Genomic DNA, 22,339 nt, shown 5'->3' with positions numbered 1-22,339 from the left:
CACACTGAAAGCGCATCGTCGGAAATCCTGAATTAAATCCAGAAATAATGCGAGCACAAGTACTTGAACCCTGGCGGGCTGGGATACCACTGTCCCTCTAACCATCCAACTAAATTTGCCATCCTCGGCCAATATAAATTGTCATGCAAATCGTTCGCAACGGCCATGCTTCCTTTGTTGGGGAACGTAGTATTTCAAAAAATTTCCTACGATCACGCAAGATCTATCTAGGAGAATGTGACGCCCGGATAATTAAGCCACAGTAACTTTCTACTAATGATGCCACGTCACCTCGATTACTGTTGCTAATCTCGCGTTAGTTCGAAACTGATTCAAATTCAAAATCAAGCAAACAATAAAAGTTTTTAAATATTAAAACTAAAATGTTCGGGGTGAGCCAAATAATCCATACTAAATATTGGTGTAGAAACCACACTCCTCTAAAGTATTTAAATGCACCATAGTAATTAAAACAGCGGCAAAACTGTTATTTAATAAATACTTTTAAATAATAAATAATTACAAAACTATTTTATTTAGGTGCCAAAGTTAATGTGGCAGTAGTATATTTATAAATACAAATTTAGGTGCTAGTGTTAATTTTTATAAAACTGAAATAAAAAGGAACAAAAATAAAACAGAAAAATAACAACAAAACTAATCTACTGGCCTAGTGGCCCATTAGCCGAAAACACGGCCCACTTAACCCCTTCCCCATTCTCGTGTTCACCCCCGTCGCGCTGAACGCGCGCACCGCGTCCATGGCCGAAGATGGCCACGGGGCGGCCATCCGGTGCCCCCCGGCTCCTTTAGGTCGACGGCGACCCCTCCCCGAACCCCCCCTGACGAACCCTAGCTCACTCTTCCATCTCCCTCGCGCCACTCTCTCCTTCCTCGCACGACCCCGAAGCACTGCCATCATGGCTTCCGTCGATCTCACGGCCACCGTCGCCCCCACGCCTCGAGATCGCGCCTAGGAGGTGCGCCGTCGTCCACTACGTCCTCTACGAGGACTAATTCGAGCTCTGCGCCTCTCCATCGCCGGATCCGCATCGTCTTCTACCTCCAGCCACTGAAGCTCCGCCGCGTCGCTTCGCCGCCCCCGTGCGCTCCGAGACCTCAACGAGCCTTCCTTGTGCTCCCCGGTGAGCTCTGCCTTTTTCCCCTCTTCTTTCTCCACGGATCCGTGCCCACAGCCTAGTAGCCGCCTCCGCTGTAGCTTGCCTCCACCGCCGTGCTCGTCGCCGTCAGCACCGTCACCGACGAGCTCGTCCGAGCATGTAGCCGTACTCGGCGCACGCATAGGAGCTCAACGCCACCGCTAGCTCGCCCTGCCATGCCCCGCATCACCGTTTGCGCTCACGCCCAACTCCGGCCGTCCGCCGATGTGCTCGCCGCCGTCACTTCCAGCCACCTCCAGCCACGCCACTGGATGCGGCTCACCGCACTCGTTCAAACGCCACCTCCCGCGCTCGAAACGAGCCACCGTAGCCGAAACCCGGCCACCTCCCGACGCGCGCCGCCGCAAAACGTGGTCACCGGAGTTACTCCGGCGACGGCGCTGACCTGGCGCTACGTGGCGGCCTACTGGGTCACTGACCCGTGGGCCCAGGGCCCCTAGGTGACTGGGTTGACCAGTCAACCCTGCTGACTGGGCGCCATGTGCCACCGACATGTGGGACCCCCCTCAGTTAACTAAGACTAATCCAAATTTTAAACTTAAACTATAACTAATATTGCCACTGACAGTGGGGGCCACCTGCTAATTAGACTATGTTAGGTTTAAATTAAACTCTAGTTAAGCCTCTCTCTATGACATGCGGGACCCACTGGTCAGGGTTGACCTGGACCATCTGAGGTTTGACCGCTGATGCCTGGATGATGTCATGCTGACATCACCGGTCACTGTTTTGGATAATTCAAATTTAGATAATTAAATTAATTCCAGAGTATTAATAAAACTTTAAAAATTAATATAAAATAATCTGTAACTCGGATGAAAATACTTTATACATGAAAGTTGCTCAGAACGACGAGGCGAATCCGAATACGTAGCACGTTCGTCCGCCACACATCCCTAGCATAGCGAACACGCAACTTTCCCCCTCCGGTTCATCTGTCCGAAAACGCGAAACTTCGGGGATAATTTCCCGGATGTTTTCCCCCTTCGCCGGTATCACTTACTACCGCGTTTGGGCACCCCTAGCAACGCTCATTGTCATGTCATGCATCGTCATGCGTATGTTTGCATTATATTTATTGTTTCTTCCCCCTCTTCTCTCGCTAGACACCGATACCGACACCGCTGCTACCCAGTACGACTACGGTGTTGACGACCCCTCCTTCTCGACTGAGCTTCCAGGCAAGCCCCCCCCCCCCTTGATCACCAGATATCGCCTATTCTTCTCTATACTCTTGCATTAGAGTAGTGTAGCATGTTACTGCTTTCCGTTAATCCTATTCTGCTGCATAGCCTGTCTTTGCCACTATTGTTGTTACCTTTACCTGCAATCCTACATGCTTAGTATAGGATGCTAGTATTCCATCTGTGGCCCTACATTCTTGTCCGTCTGCTGTGCTATACTATCGGGCCGTGATCACTTGGGCGGTGATCACGTGTATATACTTATATACTTTATACATGATACATGTGGTGACTAAAGTCAGGTCGGCTCGAGGAGTACCCGCGAGTGATTCACGGATTGGGGGCTGAAAGGACCTTTGTCCCGACGGCCCTCTGGGTGGATCTTTGTGGCGGAGCGACAGGGCAGGTTGAGACCGCCTAGGTGAGAGGTGGGCCTGGCCCTGGTCGGTGTCCGCGGTTACTTCAAAATAACACGCTTAACGAGTTCTTGGTATTTGATCTGAGTCTGGCCATTTGGTCTATACGCACTAACCAACTACGCGGGAACAGTTATGGGCACTCGACGTCGTGGTATCAGCCGAAGCCTTCGTGACGTCAGCGACTGAGCGGCGCGCGCCGGATTGGACTGGAACGCCTGCTAGGCTAGGTCTGCTTTCGGCCGCCCTCGCAACGTGCAGGTGTGCAATGGGCGATGGGCCCAGACCCCTGCGCCATAGGATTTAGACCGGCGTGCTGACCTTTGTGTTGTGCCTAGGTGGGGCTGCGACGTGTTGATCTTCCGAGGCCGGGCATGACCCAGGAAAGTGTGTCCGGCCAAATGGGATCAAGCGTGTTGGGTTATGTGGTGCACCCCTGCAGGGAAGTTTATCTATTCGAATAGCCGTGTCCCTCGGTAAAAGGACGACCCGGAGTTGTACCTTGACCTTATGACAACTAGAACTGGATACTTAATAAAACACACCCTTCCAAGTGCCAGATATAACCCGGTGATCGCTCTCTAACAGGGCGACGAGAAGGGGATCGCCGGGTAGGATTATGCTATGCGATGATACTTGGTGAATTTACCATCTACTCTCTTCTACATGCTGCAAGATGGAGGCTGCCAGAAGCGTAGTCTTCGACAGGATTAGCTATCCCCCTCTTATTCTGGCATTCTGCAGTTCAGTCCACTGATATGGCCCTTTACACATATACCCATGCATATGTAGTGTAGCTCCTTGCTTGCGAGTACTTTGGATGAGTACTCACGGTTGCTTTTCTCCCTCTTTTCCCCTTTCCTTTCTACCTGGTTGTCGCAACCAGATGTTGGAGCCCAGGAGCCAGATGCCACCGTCGACGACGACTCCTACTACACCGGAGGTGCCTACTACTACGTGCAGCCCGCTGACGACGACCAGGAGTAGTTAGGAGGATCCCAGGCAGGAGGCATGCGCCTCTTTCGATCTGTATCCCCGTTTGTGCTAGCCTTCTTAAGGCAAACTTGTTTAACTTATGTCTGTACTCAGATATTGTTGCTTCCGCTGACTCGTCTATGATCGAGCACTTGTATTCGAGCCCTCGAGGCCCCTGGCTTGTATTATGATGCTTGTATGACTTATTTATGTTTTAGAGTTGTGTTGTGATATCTTCCCGTGAGTCCCTGATCTTGATCGTACACGTTTGCGTGCATGATTAGTGTACGATTGAATCGGGGGCGTCACAGAGAAGCATAGCAACGAGCAGGGAGAGTGTGTCCACGTACCCTCGTAGACCGAAATCGGAAGCGTTTAGTAACGCGGTTGATGTAGTCGAACGTCTTCGCGATCCAACTGATCCAAGTACCGAACGTACGACACCTCCGCGATCAGCACACGTTCAGCTCGGTGACGTCCCTCGAACTCTTGATCCAGTTGAGGCCGAGGGAGATTTCCGTCAGCACGACGGCGTGGTGACGGTGATGATGAAGTTACCGGCGCAGGGCTTCGCCTAAGCACTACGACGATATGACCGAGGTGTGTAACTATGGAGGGGGGCACCGCACACGGCCAAAAGATCAACTTGTGTGTCTATGGGGTGCCCCCTGGCCACGTATATAAAGGAGGGGAAGAGGTGGTCGGCCCTAGGGGGCGCACCAGGTGTGGGGAATCCTACCAAGACTCCCCAGTCCAAGTAGGATTCCCCTCCTCTTTCATATTCCTAGTAGGAGGAGAGAAGGAAAGCCCCCCCCCCCTCAACCCTAGTCCAATCCGGTTTGGGCTAGGGGGCGCGCGCCACTCCCTGGCCAGCCTCTTCTCTTCCACCACTAGGCCCATGAGGCCCAATGGGGGGGTTCCGGTAACCCCCGGTACTCCGAAACTCATCCGGAACGACCCAAACCATTCCGGTGTCCAAATGTAACCTTTCAATTTATGAATCTTTATGTCTCGACCATTTCGAGACTCCTCGTCACGTCCGTAATCTCATCCAGGACTCCGAACAACCTTCGGCCATCAAATCACGTAACTCATAATACAAATCATGAACGTTAAGCGTGCGGACCCTACAGGTTTGAGAACTATGTAGATATGACCGAGACACATCTCCGGTCAATAACCAATAGCGGAACCTGAATGCTCATATTGGCTCCTACATATTCTACGAAGGCTTTATCGGTCAAACCGCATAACAACATACGTTGTTCCCTTTGTCATCGGTATGTTACTTGCCCGAGATTCGATCGTCGGTATCATCATACCTAGTTCAATCTCGTTACCGGCAAGTCTCTTTACTCATTCTGTAATGCATCATCCCGTAACTAACTCATTAGTCACATTGCTTGCAAGGCTTATGTGATGAGCATTACCGAGAGGGCCCAGAGATACCTCTCCGACAATCAGAGTGACAAATCCTAATCTCGATCTATGCCAACTCAACAAACACCATCGGAGACACCTGTAGAGCATCTTTATAATCACCCAGTTACGTTGTGACGTTTGATAGCACACTAAGTGTTCCTCCGGTATTCGGGAGTTGCATAATCTCATAGTCATAGGAACATGTATAAGTCATGAAGAGAGCAATAGCAACAAACTTAAACGATCATAGTGCTAAGCTAACGGATGGGTCTTGTCCATCACATCATTCTCTAATGATGTGATCGCGTTCATCAAATGACAACACATGTCTATGGCTAGGAAATTTAACCATCTTTGATTAACGAGCTAGTCTAGTAGAGGCATACTAGGGACACTTTGTTTGTCTATGTATTCACACATGTACTAAGTTTCTGGTTAATACAATTCTAGCATGAATAATAAACATTTATCATGATATAAGGAAATATAAATACCAACTTTATTTGCCTCTAGGGCATATTTCCTTCATCCTCTTGGCTGGTTTAGCCGGATGATGGGTGATATTTTTTCCCTTTTTAGAGCATCTCCAACAGGCGCCCACAAACTGCTCCGTGCGCTAAAATTCGTCTTTTTGGGCGTCGGAGACGCTCCAGCAGATGCTGCAAAATAATGCCCGCGCAAAAAACTGCTCCGCACGCGCTAAAAAGCGCTATCGAACGCTGCAAATGTTGGGCGCTGGACCGCGCGCACTTCATAATTTGCACTGCGTGTTTTTTGGGCGCGCGTTTTTTGGCATCTGAAAAACCAATGTTGGCTGCGGCGGGCTAAAAGTGCTACAGTGGCGATGTAAAACTACTTTAGTGCTCGATATTTTTGCGCCTCCGTTGGAGATGCTCTTAGAAGAGTGAGAGGGAGCTTTGATCCTTTTAATTGGGCCTTGGTGGCCACCTCACCCATCTCGTATGGCTTAAAAACCTGAAACAGTGGTCTGAAAAACAGTACAAATATATTTGCACTAGGACGTGCACAATTTGTATTAGTTTGCATTTTTATCAAAAATCTATACATTTTGCTAGTAAGCCTTTGGGGTGGTTACACGTCGTGTCGTTTTTGGGGGGGCTTGTATTCTTTATGGTGACGTAGTTTTGGATTTCTTGTTTGCACAATGTATGGAGCAAGATCATTTTATTGTCTTCCAGTTTTATGCCTTATATTTTATGTTTATGAAATGACTCTTACATTGTGATAAGTTTTAGTAATCATTTTGTGTGTGCTGGTTCTTTTGTGTTAACTTGGCGCCATCATTTGCACATGAATGCCCTGGGAGGTGTATTGTTATGGTTTGGTAATGTGAAGGGGCAGAGGTGTAGTCCTTGGCCTGGGGCGTGGCCATGAAATCCTTCGTTGCCTACAGCTACGATTGCTACTGTTGGAACTTGTGTAACACCCCCAGTGTCATGCTACAGTAATCCCCTGTTAATGGTGCCATGTCATCATTTTTCACTGTTGCTAAAATCCCCCTTTGATTCAATCCGGTCCTAATTCAAATTTCAAATTCTAAGTGAACTCCAAAAGTTCGCAAAACATGAAAATTTAAAATGTTGATCATGTGACAATTTTTCATTTGTTAATATTGGTGGTGAACCAAAATTCTTGCAAATTGGTTGAATGCCCTAAACTAAAATAAAACAAAGTGCTAAAAAGAAAAATAGAAAATGCCTCCCTTTCCCTCGTGGGCCTCGGCCCACACCCAGCGAGCCCACCCCGCGACTCCCTGGCCTAGATGGCTCTAGGCCCAACCACCCACCACTACTAACCCCCTGGCACCTAACCCTAGCCCGATCCACCACCACACTCCCACTTCCCCCACGATCCCCTCGCTCCTCCCCCTTCCCCCTCGATCCAGATCGGGCGCCCCTGGCGCCAATCGACACCAACTCCGCCGCCGCTCGGACCCTCCTTCGCTGGACCGCCTCGCCCCACCGACATCGCCCTCGACTTCTTCGTCCCCGATGGCGCCACCTCGTCCTGATGTCGCCCCGTCGCCTCGTCCTCATCACTGCGTCGTGCTCAACCTCCTCAACCGCGGCTCCTCCGAGCCTCGCCGGCGTTCCCCTGCAACGGGGGTGAGCCGCCGTCCGTCCTCCTCTTCCCCCTCTGCCCCGATGCGTCCACCACACCCCGCGCATCACCCCACCGTGGCCACGCGTCGGTCGCGCCCGTGTAGCGCCGGCCACGCCCGACGCGCGCGCCCACGAACCGCGGCCCTTCTCGGCGCCCTCACTGTGCCCGCGCCCCGCCTCTGTCCCGCGACCGCGCGCCCGCCGGAGCTCTGCCGCTCGGGTCGCCGCTGAAACTACATCCTCCTAGCGCCGCAACGCCGCCGCCCTGCAGCCCTGTCGCTACCGCCACACCTAACTCCGCCGGCTCTGCTCCGTCCCGCGACCCCGTTCGCCGTAGCTCCGGCCACCCCCGTGACCGCGCCGGTCGTTGCCTGTCCTGGCCTTGGCCACCGACGCCCCTGTGCCCGTGCGAGGCCGGGCAGGGAGGCCGGTTGTGCCTCTGCTAGTGGGCCAACCCAACTAGATTAGGGGGCCTAATTAACTCATTTAACTTAACCTTTTACTAACCCATCACTTACATGTGGGTCATCTTGCTAATAAAACGTGGCTAAATAAGTTTACTAAAACTGTGTCAATGACATGTGGCCCCGAGGGTAATATAAAAGGTTTAATTTAACTCTAGTTAAAACCCGGCTCCATGACATGTAGGCCCCACAGAACTGTTCACCTTTGACCAGTTAACTGTTGACTCCTCAGTCAACAGTTGACCTGGCCCCACCTGTCATACTCTAAGGCTAGCTGTTGCTGTGTATAAAAGAGTTTTGCACTGTTTTGGATAATTCAAATTAAATAATTACAGAAATTCTAGAAAATTAATAAATCTTAGAATTCATAGAAAATAAACCGTAGCTCGGATGAAAATACTTTGTCCATGAAAGTTGCTCAGAACGACGAGATGAATCCGGATACGTAGCCCGTTCGTTCGCCGCACATCCCTAGCATAGCAAACACGCAACTTTCCTCCTCCGGTTCATCTGTCCAAAAACGCGAAACACCGAGAATACTTTCCCGGATGTTTCCCCCCTTCGCCAGTATCGCCTAGTACTGCGTTAGGTCACCCCTAGCACCGCGTATTGCCATGTTATGCTTTGTGATGCTTTGATTGCTCTGTTATTTATTGTGTTCCCCTCCGTTACTTCTTTTCGGTAGACCCCGAGACTGCCGGCGGCCCCCAGTTCGACTACGGTGTTGACGACACGTCCTTCTTGCCAGAGCAACCAGGCAAGCCCCCCCTTTGATCATCCCGATATCACCCATTCCATTCCCTCATGCTTGCATTAGATTTTGCTACTGTAATTGATTGCTCCTATTCTGATGCATAGCCTGCTTTTGTAACCTGCTTATTGTTACCTACCTGCTTATCCTAAACTGCTTAGTATAGGTTGGTTAGTGATCCATCAGTGACCCCCACCTTGTCCTTGTTGCCCCTGCTTCATCATTGAAGACCCGATCAACGAGATCGAAGACCAGGCCCCGGCACCGCACATCACTTTCCCCTTAGCTGCTCGACACTACTGGGTTACTATCGAGTGCCGAGGGTGAGACCTCTACAGCACTTCTGATGTTAACCCAGTAGTGTAGCAATTCGGTCATGGTCATCGAGGGTGATTTCGCCTTAACCACTTCCGATACGACTCTGTCGTGCAACCCCTCAAGTGTGAACCTCGGGGGTGGTTCCTCTTACGTTCACCTTGATGATTAAATCGAGTGGAATCCACCGGGGGTGATTCCTCAGGTTTTCCCCTTGATGTTTGGACACACAGTCACTATGGTTACTATGACTTTACACTGAACCATGTTACTAAAGACGGGTCGGCCCTGAGGGGTACCCGCGCGAGCTTAATTGCGAGTGATGTGGAGACGGGTTGACCTGTAGGGTGCCCGCGAGATAACTACGAGGCATGGTCGGGCATTCCTAGCCCTTGCCGCAAGTCCTCGAGACGGGGCAACGGGGTCACATCTTTCGTGAGTCTCTGCTTGTTACCGCGCGTTCCTAATTCACTACGATTTGGATATTTGATCCGAGGGGCCTCTGGCCTGATAGCACTAACCATCACGTGGGCATAGTATGGGCGTTCTGCGTCGTATACATCAGCCGAAGCTTAATAGACGTCAGCGACTGAGCGGCGCACGCCGGGTTGGACTGCGTAAGCACCTGCCTTGTCGAAGGAGGTAGCTAGGTCTGCTCACCGGCCGCCCACGCAACGTGCAGGAGTTCCCGGGGAGATGGCCCATGACCCCTGGGGGCATAGGTTTAGTCCGGCGTGCTGACCTCTCTATTAAGCCTAGGTCAGGTTGCGGCGTATTGTTTGGCCGAGGCCGGGCATGACCCAGGAAAGTGTGTCCGGCCGGAGTTAAGCGAGTGTGGTGGGTAAGTTGGTGCACCCCTGCAGGGAAGAAAACATCTATTGATAGCCTGTCCTACGGTAACGGACACTTGGAGTTGTATCCCGATCGATACAACTAGAACTGGATACTTGTGATGAGAAATGGATTGTGATGATAACTGGATAGTATGGCTCTGGGATTGCTTTCTCGCAGGGAGTCGAGAAAGGATCTCTGGCCGAGGTTGATAACACTACTACTACTTTACTTTATGCTACTCTACTCCCTCCTGTTGCTGCAAGATGGTGGTTTCCAGAAGATGCTAGTCTTCGATAGGACTAGGTTCTCCCCTCTATTCTGGCATTTCTGCAGCCCAGTCCACATATATAGCCTTCCTTTGATAATGTTGCATATGTAGTGTAGATCCTTGCTTGCGAGTACTTTGGATGAGTACTCACGGTTGCTTTGCTCCCCCTTTTCCCCCTTTCTTCTTCTTTCCGGTTGATGCAACCAGATGTCGGAGCCCAGGAGCCAGATGCCACCGTCGATGCCTACTACTACGTGGAGACCGCCGACGACCAGGAGTAGTTAGGAGGCTCCCAGGCAGGAGGCCTTGCCTTTTCGATCATTGCTACTTTTGTGCTAGCCTTCTTAAGGCAAACTTTTCTAACTTATGTCTGTACTCAGATATTGTTGATTCCGCTGACTCTTGTGTATTCGAGCTTATGTATTCGAGCCCTCGAGGCCCCTGGCTTGTAATATAAAGCTTGTATTATCTTAATTTGTGTCTAGAGTTGTATTGTGATATCTTCCCGTGAGTCCTTGATCTTTATCGTACACATTTGCGTGTATGATTCGTGTACGATTGAATCGAGGGCGTTACAACTTGAAACTGCTCACACTGTGGTACTGAGACTGGCCAACGCATGGCTCATTCCTGGCTATGCAGCTGGTAATGTGTGTCGTTGATTGTATCATCTATTTATATTAGTTTGATATATTTCTATGTTTTTTCATTTTTCATTTTGTTTGTCCTCGGTCGAGGTGTTCCACCAAGAAAAGTCTCTGCAATCTTCTCTTTTGGTGGTCTCTTATTTTATTTTAGATGGATGTATATATGTTGAATATGAGAAAGTTTTTAAGTAGGCTGTGAGGATTTGTTTGATTTTGGTTTAGGCCTGATGTGCATGATTTCTCATGGTGATATATTGGTTGTTGGCCAATGGGTGTGCGCATTTTGTCAGTTGATTTATATATTTGATTCCGATGAGTGTGTATTATGTATGCAGAGGACTAGTCCATGGAGGGAAACGTTTGGAACCAGATGTATGTGCACCCGTTTAAAAAAAAGTAATTGTAAAAATGGTTGAAAAATCACGAATTTTTTGGCAACAAACTTGCTCACGCGTTACACTCGTCTAAATTTCCTTTCCAAGAAATGACTCTTGTTGGTGAAAAAAACAAAATCAACATCAACACTATATTAAAGTTACTATTCACTCTATTGTCCTTTAAACTTTATTTTGTTCGCAAAGATTTTTTGGGTGATTTTTTCTTAGTCAAAATTTTTATACGAGTACGCCAGTAGGTCAAGTTTGTTCGAAAAAAGTTTCGACGATTTTTTACCTTTTCCTGAATTGCAAAGAAAAAAAAACTTATCAGGTTCATCACGGTATTTTCCACTAGCCCGTACACTACTTTGGAACAAGGTCAAAAACAAACAACAAAATCCTGACTTGTGCGGCCGGCTAGATCAGCTTGTTCCGACTGTTATAGGCGACGCTAGGCTCACGCTTGGAAGAGAGCAGCGCCAGATTTCTTGCCACAGATTCCAGATTTTTTTTGTTCCACAAGGCTTCACTCTTTTCCAGGTCCACAATGGTAAATCCATATACTGCATCAGGAAATCACAAGATCAAGCATATTTTCTTCCGTACCAAACATAAATATATGTTTCAAAACAAGCTCCATCAAGAAAAGACTCGCAACAGCGTTCTCCAAAATCCAACTAGGGAAGCATTTGAAAACTAAATTTGTTGGATCATACTTGAAATTGTCTATTGGCAGTTGGTAAAAACCTAATGGATGCCCAGTTCACCGCAGCCTTCCAAATGCAAGAATGGTGTGCGCTGCATACACACCTAGAGCCAATATGGACCGTGGCGAAAAGATGCCCGGGAAGTTCAACATGCCCATGCATATGCACGCAACATACAATCTTCACAGGTGTCAGAACATTTATCAGCTTCGAGGGTGAAATAGCAGCCGCAGGTAGTGCATCGTTCAGCCTGTAACAAAAAAGGGGTGCATCAGATCTGGATTTAACAAAAAAGGGGTACACCATAAAATGTAGATAACCTGTCAATCTATAACATACTTAACCAACAGCATATAAATAGGACGAGCAGCCACAAAAGTAAACTGCACAAATCTGAACATCGGTGCTATAGGTAGGTTTGTAGCGACCATGGCAAATCAGATGCTTGATTTTCTTAAATTTTTTATTCTATATTTGAGTGCTATGACACACATCGACAGATGGACACTTCTTACATGTGATACTCTCACTGGTGGATCTTTGAATAAGACCCACTTCTCAAAAAGATCCATCATACAGTCAGCATTCTAAATTTATCAATGCGACCGTAATTTCCACCTAAAAAGGGAAGGGATTATAATCTGCGGTTGCCCAAAACTGCAACAGTTTGACACTACAATAAAAATTGAATATAGAACAAAAATCATCAATCAGACCTAATGACCATCATTTGATTCCTATAAATACATACAGATCAATTTGAAGGGCATATAATCAATTGAAAAACATGACCATAAATATAGGAAAAATCCATATGCTAGTGTTGCGCATCACAACTATGACACTGCAACAACTGCTTTTGCTAAAAATGCACCTACAATTCTTTAACCCATAGGTGTTCCCCACAGTCACCTAGAAAATTATCTCAAAGATACAATAAGAAAAGCAAATAGTACTGACAGGACAACCATACATAGATAATAGCAAAATATACGAGGATAAGTGGATAACACTCACCTCAGAAGTGAAAGTGCTCTCTGAAGACAATAGACTTCCAGTGTAAGTACCAACAGATGTGGAATTCCCCATCCCAAAATCAATGTAAGTCTTGGTAACTGGGTTATAGAATCTTAGCAATCCTGATGCAGAGATGACTATCCTCCCATCATTTAGAATGTCTACTGGTTGAGCAAAGAGATTTTCACGTTGGGGATCTATGCTGTACCTTTTATTCCAGAGACATTTCTCAATATCCATCAAAAACCATAAGTCCCAAGGGCCATATTCAGGATCGTGTGCCATAACTAAGAAGCCATCCAAACATACCAGTGATAGCTCCATGTCTAGACTAAAGTAACTGGACCTGCCATTGCTGTCCTCAACAAAGCTGCGCACTGGCATTGGACCTTTGAGAATCCCCATCCACTCCTCTGTCTCAAGGTTGAACAAAGCCATGCTACCCGGTTCGACATGGTCCCCAGAAAATGTGGGACATCGAAATTCCAACAAGAAATGGGCAACTCCATTTACAACAACACTTTTGTCACGCCTACGTGCGATAGGGGCCGGAGGGCCCTGTTTGCCCCTCCATCTTGCATGGCGGCCATCATCAAGGGTGATGACCTCACAGAGCAACAGGTCGGACTGACTATTGGAATTATCGAAGCTGACACAGCGTATAGCCTTGTACTCTCCCGTGGAGCCAACCTGTCCAAAGTCAAATGATACGGGGAAGAAATGTTCCACATGTGCATGCTCCTTTGCACGGTGAATGGGCAATGCAAACGTATCCCCTGTGGCAGGGTTGATCACATGGCAGGTCGCAAAGTGGTTACTTCCAGTGACACAAATAAGATCCAAGCGGCATGTGCGCACCAACCTGGGAGCAGCCATGCTGGTGGCTATCCGTTTAACAACAGAGCCAGACAAGTCCAGAATGTCAATGGTGCCTCTTCCATACAATCTACTACATGTGGCGATTAGTGGCCCAGAGTGGTGGGACTTGTGCGCTGCAACAAAGAGCGGATCTGAGAGGAGGAACCTCCAGGATCGGCAGACCGCTCGGAAGAGGCATATCATCTTTGCCGGGAGGCGCACAAGGATTTGAAGCAGCATGTCTTCAGGCAGCACGCCATCGCTGGATGCGGCGACGCGCAACTTCTGCGGCATCACTGAGGGCAGGAGTCACACTTCGTCTGCAACAACAACAGGGGAGTATGCTTATCGTGTTGCCCAATAATCAGGCGAGCAAGAACACCCAAATATGCACAATAGAGACAACAGGTTCACATCAAGTGTGCATTTTTTTTTCATTGTACCATTCACCACCCTTAGGTCTATTGCATTGTATTGCCCTTGCCTATGACCACGGGGTTATGAAATTAGTAGGTGCCACTGCAAACGTCTAGGGTTCCGGAAGCTGATTAAGACCGAAAGCCCCCATAATAGGGGCTTAAGCGGCGATAAGGGGTCGGCCAGGAAAGAGGAAGGGGTTGTTACCACGGAGGCGAAGCTGGTGAGGTGCGCAGGCGTGCGGCCGGGATGGATGGATGGCGGCGAGATCGGAGGCGGCGCGGGAGCAGTGACGAGTGGAGACTGGAGTCGCCTAGTCCCCGGGGGCGGCGTGGGAGCAGTGACGAGTGGAGACTAGAGTCGCCTAGTCCCCGGGGGCGGCGCGGGAGCAGTGACGAGTGGAGACTGGAGTCGCGGGCGTGCGGCCGGAGGAGGGGTGGATGCCTACGAGGCCGGAGGCAAAGCGGAAGAGGTGGCGACTGGCGAGCGGAGAGACGCCCCTATGAGCACCGACTGAGCCGGCATATCATCTTTAAATTTACGAAATCACCATAAATACCTCGTCATCAACGGGAACATCTCCTTCACTGAACTAGTAAGCATGCACGTGCAACACACGTCTCTCAAATATAACACATGCTTTTAGAAATCTATTTACTCCTGAAGTTGATTTTTTATCGAATTGATTTTTACTTAGTTCCCCCACCCAAATAGGGTATCATGGGCCTAACGGTTTAAGCATGAGAGTGCAATGTACGATTCACACACACAACAATTTTTTAAATCGACAAACCATGAAAATATGTGACTGAATATATATATATTTTTGGGATTTTATGACATTCCAAAAATAAATTTTCATGCGCGGAGCACGTGCTCCTGGGAGCCCAAATGGATTTCCCATGTTTTCAATAGCTTCATACTCATCAGACATATACTGTATTATGCAATAAAGAATATCCAAAAATCTTAATAATTTGAATTAAAATTTAACTTCCAATGGGTTCTTTATATTATTCACAACCTAAAGCACTCCTTGACTGACTTGATAAAAAAATGACACCCGTCGGACACACGCACGCACACGCCGTGGCCACACACACCACTGACACACTCTCTCATCTTGCTCCCGGACAAGCAGCGCCTCCGCCCTCCCCACTGCATCCCGCCGCCGGCACAGGGACCCCCCCTTGCTGCGCGCTGCTTCGGCAGGGACTGCCCCTCTGCCTCCCCAGTCCCCATCGCTGCTGAGACGGCCGCCCTTCTCTTGCCTCTCCACCTCCGTCGGCGGAGGCGCAGACTTCCTCTCCACCAGATCCTCGGTCGTGGACTCGACATGAGAGCTGGAGGGCTCCCCTACGCCTACCTCCTCCTCCCGCGGGACAAGACGCAGAATCGGAGCGAGCGCCGAGGATCGCCGGCTAGGACGCCTTGCTCCGATGGGTTGGGCGTGTCGCGAGCCTCACCGTGGCCAAGTACCACATGCTCCAGAGTGGATGGTCGACGCCCTCCCCACCTGGCCACCTCACCCATGACTGGTATTTCGTCATCCCGCCTCTGCTCGATTCGGCTCCGTCCGATGGCGCTGCTTGCGCCTTGATGACGCCGCCGTAGCCACAGCCCCACGCCTCGCACGATGGCCGCCAGAAGCCTATGCCTTGGCCACTTTAGCTATTGTGCATAAGCGTGATCTAATAATCAGAAATGTTTTAATGTAATCCATTGCTCATGCAATTCTATAGTCTGTGGAAACTGCTCTTTTACACTGGTACAATTGCAGTCTTAAGTTGGAACTTATTTGTAGTTTATTCAATGACTACATAATATCTCTATATAATGCCATACCAATAAGGCATATTTGATTAGTCTTGCTTGGTCTGAACATTCTTAAATGTAATTCAGGATGCTCTAGCTAATCTTTTTTCTCATTTCTGACAAGATGCATTGTTGTTTATCTGAACAACAGTTTCGTGGCATGAAAAATAACATATATATAACAATGCATTCCATGGGGCTGCAGTACTGGAAAATTTCCTGATCGTTGAGGCAATCAACATGCATTTGCATAGCTTCTGTAACTCAAATGAATGCTATGTAAATAATATTTTTTTCGTCTAACTATTATCAAAATGCATGCAAGTTTAGCTCTGACAGAATCAAGTCAATCAACTATGGGACAGGTACAGTATGCAGTTGGGTTCTAGTGTTTAGCTACAGTGCAGGTACATCTTCCTTGCTTAGTCTAATTGTGATTGTCAAATGTTCCTTGATTGCTAGATTTTTGTGAAATCTTCTTGTGCATATGTGAAGGGAAGCAAGCTTGGATTCACTGGATGATGTATACACACCAAGTGCACCTCGCTTTCATAATAGCAAGCAACCTCATATTGAGGTACGTTCTCTTCGCTTGCAGCCTTTTTAAGAGTTTGGTTTTTCCAGTTAGTCTCTTCTGATGGTGATGCTTGATAAGTGGTGTTTATCAGCGTGTTGTCTCAGAAAATCGCTTTCTCCGGTGGTTGATAATTTTAGCTCTATATGCTTGTGTTGCAAACAGCAGAAGCAACTGGACAACCATTTGTTTCATAAACTCAAACCATTGAACTTAAAAACATCACCTTCCGCAGCTGGTGTGTATCGCAGTTGAGTGAAAGCAGATTGCCCAGTGGGCTTCTCCGCAGTGTGAAAATCTGTCAGAAAGAATTGATCATAGATATGATTATACTTGTGACTGCTACATCATAAAGAACAGAAAAAATGGACAAACCAGGTGATATGGCCACGGGTGTCTTAGATGGAGTGCGCTTTCAATTTAGAAAGGAGATGTAGCTTTGTTATTATCCCTTGCCTCGTGTCTTCTTTTTAATATCTCATCCCTGTTTAGTGCATACCTCTCCTTTCCCTTTGTTTCTTTAATTCTTTTGGATCTGCTTTTTGACCTGTCTCCAAGAAAATCTTCAGGCTCTATAAGGTCCAAGTAGGTAAGAGTTGGTGATATATTTATTTACCCTGGGTAAATAGCAAATCAAGTAAATAAGAAAGTCTTGTACATCTCATTTTGGAAATTTCAGAAATGATCAAGAGGTGAAGTCCACTTTGATTTTTACCTTGTGCAGACTTAGGTTTGTTGTAGGTCCTTGTAGTCATGGTTTTCTTTAAAAAAAATCATACATCATCGAACCATGCTGAACTCACGTGTACAGAGTATGCTGTCATCATCTTACATAGCATCTTCTATAAATCGTACACAAAATTTCGGAATCTGAACTACACAACTTTGAAACAAACTGAAAAGTTATCAGCATCTGCACTAAACATTGGTAAGTTAGCTTTAGGAGAAACATACTCAAAGAATATCTGAGTTGGCCGTTATTCATCTTGACAGTAAGGCACGATAGTCATTAAAGTCGTATTACGATTCTTCATGCCAACACTACAACCTACAACAGTAAATCATATATATAACTATGTCCGAAACTTGACATCATACAATGTGGAAGAAGGAATTAAATTGCCAAACATATATACATACCTTACTCTTTAACTGCGTTTACTCGATTGCTGAGTCTGATGAATTGCTACATAAATAGCCCAAATGATTGCCTGGCCATATGTAATGTTGGTAAACATACAATGTAAGTACCAGAATTCGATCAGAATAAAACTTCGGCAAACCAACATTTAGTTATTTAAATAAAAGTTCACCTTATTGAGTACAGAAGTGGCACTTGGATTAAGCATTTGAAAAACATTAATGCATGGTACCCAATACCAATTGGCAGGCCAACATATAAGAACAAATTTTGCTTAATTGTATTTCAGATATATAGAGAAGCATGTACTGATTTTTATTTGCACAAAATGATTAGTCGTAGATTGTCATAGAGATTTTGTAGTCATTTCATTCAAATGGCTTAAAACTAACATAAAAATGTGGCAATCCATTGGCACAAATAGACTTCATACAGTACTCCCAAGTCTACAATACAATACCAATTGGCAAGCCAACATTCAGAGAAGCATCTACTGAACTTAGGTTGTAGAATTCAGAGAAGCATGTTCTGGATTTAGCAAGTAGAAATTCAGAGAAGCATGAGTGGAGGAGCCGATTCTACCGTTTCGTGTATGTTGTCTACCTTTTCCTATTATCAGTTGGATGTCACTTTTTCTGTCTTCCATGCTCAGGGTCTTTTGATATAGAACTTGTTGACTATCTCACTTCCATGCTACAAAAGATAGGCATCTCCTAAATTATGTTTGCTAATTCTTTCATTTAGCCAAGTTGGATGTCAGTCCTCCCAATTATGTGCTTATATAATAACAGAACATATTAGAGAATAGAGATATTTTCAGTGACATGCATTCTGTTTCATGCAAAGCACATAAACTCTATATTATAGGCCATTGCATTTTGTTTACTCGGTATATTAAGAAATAGGAGTACAATTGTAGTCATGTTTTTTTTATGTTACTCTTTGTATTTATGAATTTTGACCCAAATCTGCCACGAGGTGAACTTTGACTGATGTCCGTCATTTTGGTCAATATTTATTTTGTTGTCTCAATCGCAGATTCTTCTAATTACGGTACTCCTAATAATTGAATATGTGGGGAGAGTCAGTGTTCCATGAAACCAGATTGCTTTCCTTGCTACAGAGTATGAGCCACCTAGGTTTGTTTCCCGTCAGCTAACTTCCTACACCAAGCCGGCGGCTTGATGTTGAGGTAAAGTCTTAAAGAAAATTCTGATCGAAGCTTGTACCTGATCAAAGTTTGCTGGCTTGGTGGCGAGGGCGTCAACATGGCGACGGCGGCAGCCCGCGCTCGCATCCGTTGGTCAGCAGAGGAGAGCAGCAGGCGGCCACGGCGCCCCGCGCTCACTTCCATGGGCCAGCAGAGGTGAAGCCGACGGTGGCGCCGGAGACTCTCGCTCCGTCGCTCGCATCCATGGGGCAGCGTAGGAGAGGCAAGTGGCGACGGCGGTCTGTGCTCGCGTCATTGGGGCAGTAGAGGAGCGGATGGCGGCGACTGAGTCCCGTGTTTGCGTCTGTGGGGTAGCAGAAGAGGAGCGGACAAGGGACAACGGCAGCGTCGATCCGCGCTCACGCCCATAGGCAGCAGACAACAGAGGAGGAGCGGCGGGCGGTGGCGGCGATCTGCGCACGCGTCTGTGGGGTAGCAGAGAGACGACGTGTTGTGAGGCAGAGAGAAAATTACGGGACAGAAACCCCCCTATCCACGTTAATTGAGGGCGAACCAGTGTGCCGGGCAGTCTGCTTGGCAGAACATTTAATCTGGGATGTTCATGTGCGTGGCAGACCCTTGATGTGATATGGACTGTTAGATGCTATTTAGTTGGATTGATCTAACGCCTCTGATAATCCTGTGTACACTTTGTGGTGTGTCTCTAAGGGAATTCATGTTTGCTCTTTTAATAGTAGTATAGATATAGATAATCCTGTGTACACTTTGTGGTGTGTCTCTAAGGGAATTCATGTTTGCTCTTTTAATAGTAGTATAGATTAATAGTAGTATAGATATAGATGCGCATCACCAGAAATGCTAAAATAATCCAGGAATAAATGCGAGCATCAGGACTTGAACCCTGATAGGCTGGGATACCACAGTTCCTCTAACCATCAAATCACGGGTTGGTTCGCATAACATACAATATTTTGAAAATCCTTTTTTGTTTAGACTATTTTTTGTTTACGAGATGTCTGAAATTCCTTATTTATATTGCATGGAAAAGAAGAGAATTCAAGGCAAAGGCGAGAACAATAAAATTATTATTATTCCTTTTTTTGGAAGGATTGCATGTCTTTTTAATCGTCTATTCGACACAAGAAAAAGGCTTTTTATGCCGATTTTTCTTGTATTAAAATAAGAATCTTTTTTCTTCCTATTTCATCAAAGATTATTATTTCTTCTTTATTCAGGTCTATCTCTTGGACCTCTTTTTCTTTTGCTTAGGTTTAGCCAAGGTAGTGGACAAACAGAGGGGAAGAAAATATGGCAGGGGACATATTTCTTATGATTGTGAGCAAATAGAATTGCTTGGCTTGTTTAATTGAGTCCAACTTCAAAATTACATAAATTTTAAGAGTACAAGAGCATCTAGCAGATCCTGAAAGGGTGGTCAAACCTATAAATTTACAGTTTTGGTCGAAACCCAAAAAACATTTTCCAAGTCCCTAGATGTTATCGCCTACATACCCCGTATTTGCAGTTTTGAAGTCGATTTTTTTAGGTGAACGGGAAACGAGTTAACGCTCCCGCGGGCACCGGCACATACGACTCTTGAGCTCGATTCCGGCATCAATCTTCGTTTCCCGGCGAAATCGTGGCATGTTTGAGTACCTCTATGGAAGCACCTCTATGGCCAAGCTTCCACATGGGAGCACCTCCACGGAAGGAGGCGGGTCAAAGGCGAGGCAGGCCAGCGCTAGGAGAGCCAGGCGAGGGCCCGAGCCGGGCTGGGGTGGTCGTGCTTGCAACCCATGGAAGCACCTCCATGGCCAAGCTCCTGTTGGGAAACGTAGCATGCAATTTCAAAAAAATTCCTACGCACACGCAATGATCTATCCATGGAGATGCATAGCAACGAGGGGGAGAGTGTGTCTACGTACCCTCGTAGACCGTTAGCGGAAGCGTTTGATAACGCGGTTGATGTAGTCGAACTTCTTCTAGCTCCGACCGGTCAAGTACCGAACGTACGACACCTCCGAGTTCTGCACACGTTCAGCTTGGTGACGTCCCTCGCCTTCTTGATCCAGCAAGTTGTCGAGGCGATGGTGAAGTGATCCGCGCAGGGCTTCACCTAAGCACTACGAAGATATGACCGTGGGAGTAAAGGGTGGACGGGGGCGCCGCACACGGCTAAGACAATGTTCTGTCCTTGTGTGGCGCCCCCTCCCCACATATATATAGGTGGGAGGGAGGGAGGAGCAGCCAAAGGAGGCGCCCAAGTAGGAGGAATCCTACTTGGAGTCCCTCTCAAGCTGCGCCCCCTCCTACCTTATATAGGCGCAGGGAAAAGGCAGGGGAGGGTGGCGCCCCCCCTTTTCCTTTCTCCCATGAGAGGGAAAGGCAGGAGGGGCTAGCCATCCCCCCTTCCTTCCCTTAGGGCCGGCTGTCCAAAGAAGGGGTGCACCAGAGGCTGGTCCGTTCCCCCTTTGGCCCATTAGGCCCATATCTTTGCCGGGGGTGCCCAAAACTCCTTTCCGGTGACCCGATAAGTACCCGGTACCCTCCGAAACACTTCCGGTGTCCGAATAGCATCGTCCTATATATCAATCTTTACCTCTCGACCATTTCGAGACTCCTCGTCATGTCCGTGATCTCATTCGGGACTCCGAACAACATTCGGTCACCAAATCACATAACTCATATAATATTATATCGTCATCGAACGTTAAGCGTGCGGACCCTACGGGTTCGAGAACTATGTAGACATGAACGAGACACCTCTCTGGTCAATAACCAATAGCGGAACCTGGATGCCCATATTGGCTCCTACATATTCTACGAAGATCTTTATCGGACGAACCGTTATGACAACATACGTAATTCCCTTTGTCCATCGGTATGTTACTTGCCCGAGATTCGATCGTCGATATCTTCATACCTAGTTCAATCTCGTTATCGGCAAGTCTCTTTAATCATTCCGTAATACACCACCTCATGACTAACTCCTTGTGACGCCCGGATAATTAGGCTACAGTAATCCCACGTTAATGATGCCACGTCACCACGATTACTGTTGTTAATCTCGTGTTAGTTCAAAATCGATTCGAAATTCAAACTAAAAATAAAGTCAAACGGTAAAGATTTTACAAATATTAAAACTAAAATGTTCGGGTGTTGCCAAATAATGCATAGGTAATTATTGTGGAGAAACCACATTTTTATAAAAGGTTTAAATGCACTTAAATGATTAAAACAGTAGGTAAAACTATTAAATAAATACCTTTTAAATATTATAAATTACTAAACTATTTTGATCAGGGGTAAATCTTTCTGTGAAAGTAGTTGGAGTTGTAACTCTATTTTAGATACGGGTTTTACTTTTGTAAAACTATAAATTATTAAATAGATAAAAGAAAATAGAAAAGAAAAATAAATAAAACAAAACACACACAGGGCAGAGAACCCCCTTGGCCCAACTGGGCCTCGGCCCAGCCGTCCCCACCTGGCCGCTAACAGGCCGGCCCACCCACTCCCCTCCATAACCCCCCACTCTCCTCGGTCCAACCCTAACCGACACCCATTCCCCCCCCCCCACGATCCCCACTCCCCCCACGATCCCCACTCCCCCTGGATCCACTCCCCCTCTCCCTCCCACTGGATCGGCGCCGCCGCGGCAACCCTCGCGCCCGATCCCGTC

General features: G+C 47.2%; 1 protein-coding gene across 5 annotated transcripts; it reads right to left on the bottom strand.

The window, feature by feature from the left end:
- Positions 1-11,220: 11,220 nt before the first annotated feature.
- LOC109776530 (F-box protein At3g07870) lies at positions 11,221-19,168 on the bottom strand. Of its 5 annotated transcripts, none has more exons than XM_040392142.3 (8): positions 18,716-19,168; positions 17,486-17,556; positions 17,061-17,393; positions 16,721-16,962; positions 16,572-16,643; positions 12,682-13,859; positions 11,768-11,914; positions 11,490-11,520 (listed from the first exon to the last, which is right to left on the bottom strand). In XM_040392142.3, exons 6-7 carry the CDS (start codon positions 13,831-13,833, stop codon positions 11,810-11,812), a joined length of 1,257 nt encoding a protein of 418 aa, XP_040248076.1. In that variant the 5' UTR covers positions 13,834-13,859; positions 16,572-16,643; positions 16,721-16,962; positions 17,061-17,393; positions 17,486-17,556; positions 18,716-19,168; the 3' UTR covers positions 11,490-11,520; positions 11,768-11,809. The 5 variants fall into 5 exon arrangements, with proteins under 5 accessions (XP_073357259.1, XP_040248076.1, XP_040248077.1 ...); XM_040392143.3 differs by lacking the exon at positions 11,490-11,520 and having other exon boundaries at positions 11,522-11,914; positions 17,061-17,240; positions 17,300-17,393; positions 18,716-19,004; XM_073501157.1 differs by lacking the exon at positions 11,490-11,520 and having other exon boundaries at positions 11,522-11,914; positions 16,845-16,962; positions 17,061-17,240; positions 17,300-17,393; positions 18,716-19,004.
- Between the last annotated feature and the right edge of the window lie 3,171 nt (positions 19,169-22,339).

The sequence above is a fragment of the Aegilops tauschii genome, chromosome 6 (assembly GCF_002575655.3).
Source record: "Aegilops tauschii subsp. strangulata cultivar AL8/78 chromosome 6, Aet v6.0, whole genome shotgun sequence".
Classification (NCBI taxonomy): domain Eukaryota; kingdom Viridiplantae; phylum Streptophyta; class Magnoliopsida; order Poales; family Poaceae; genus Aegilops; species Aegilops tauschii.
Note: the sequence above shows the minus strand (reverse complement) of the source record. Positions and strands in the feature narration are given on the sequence as shown.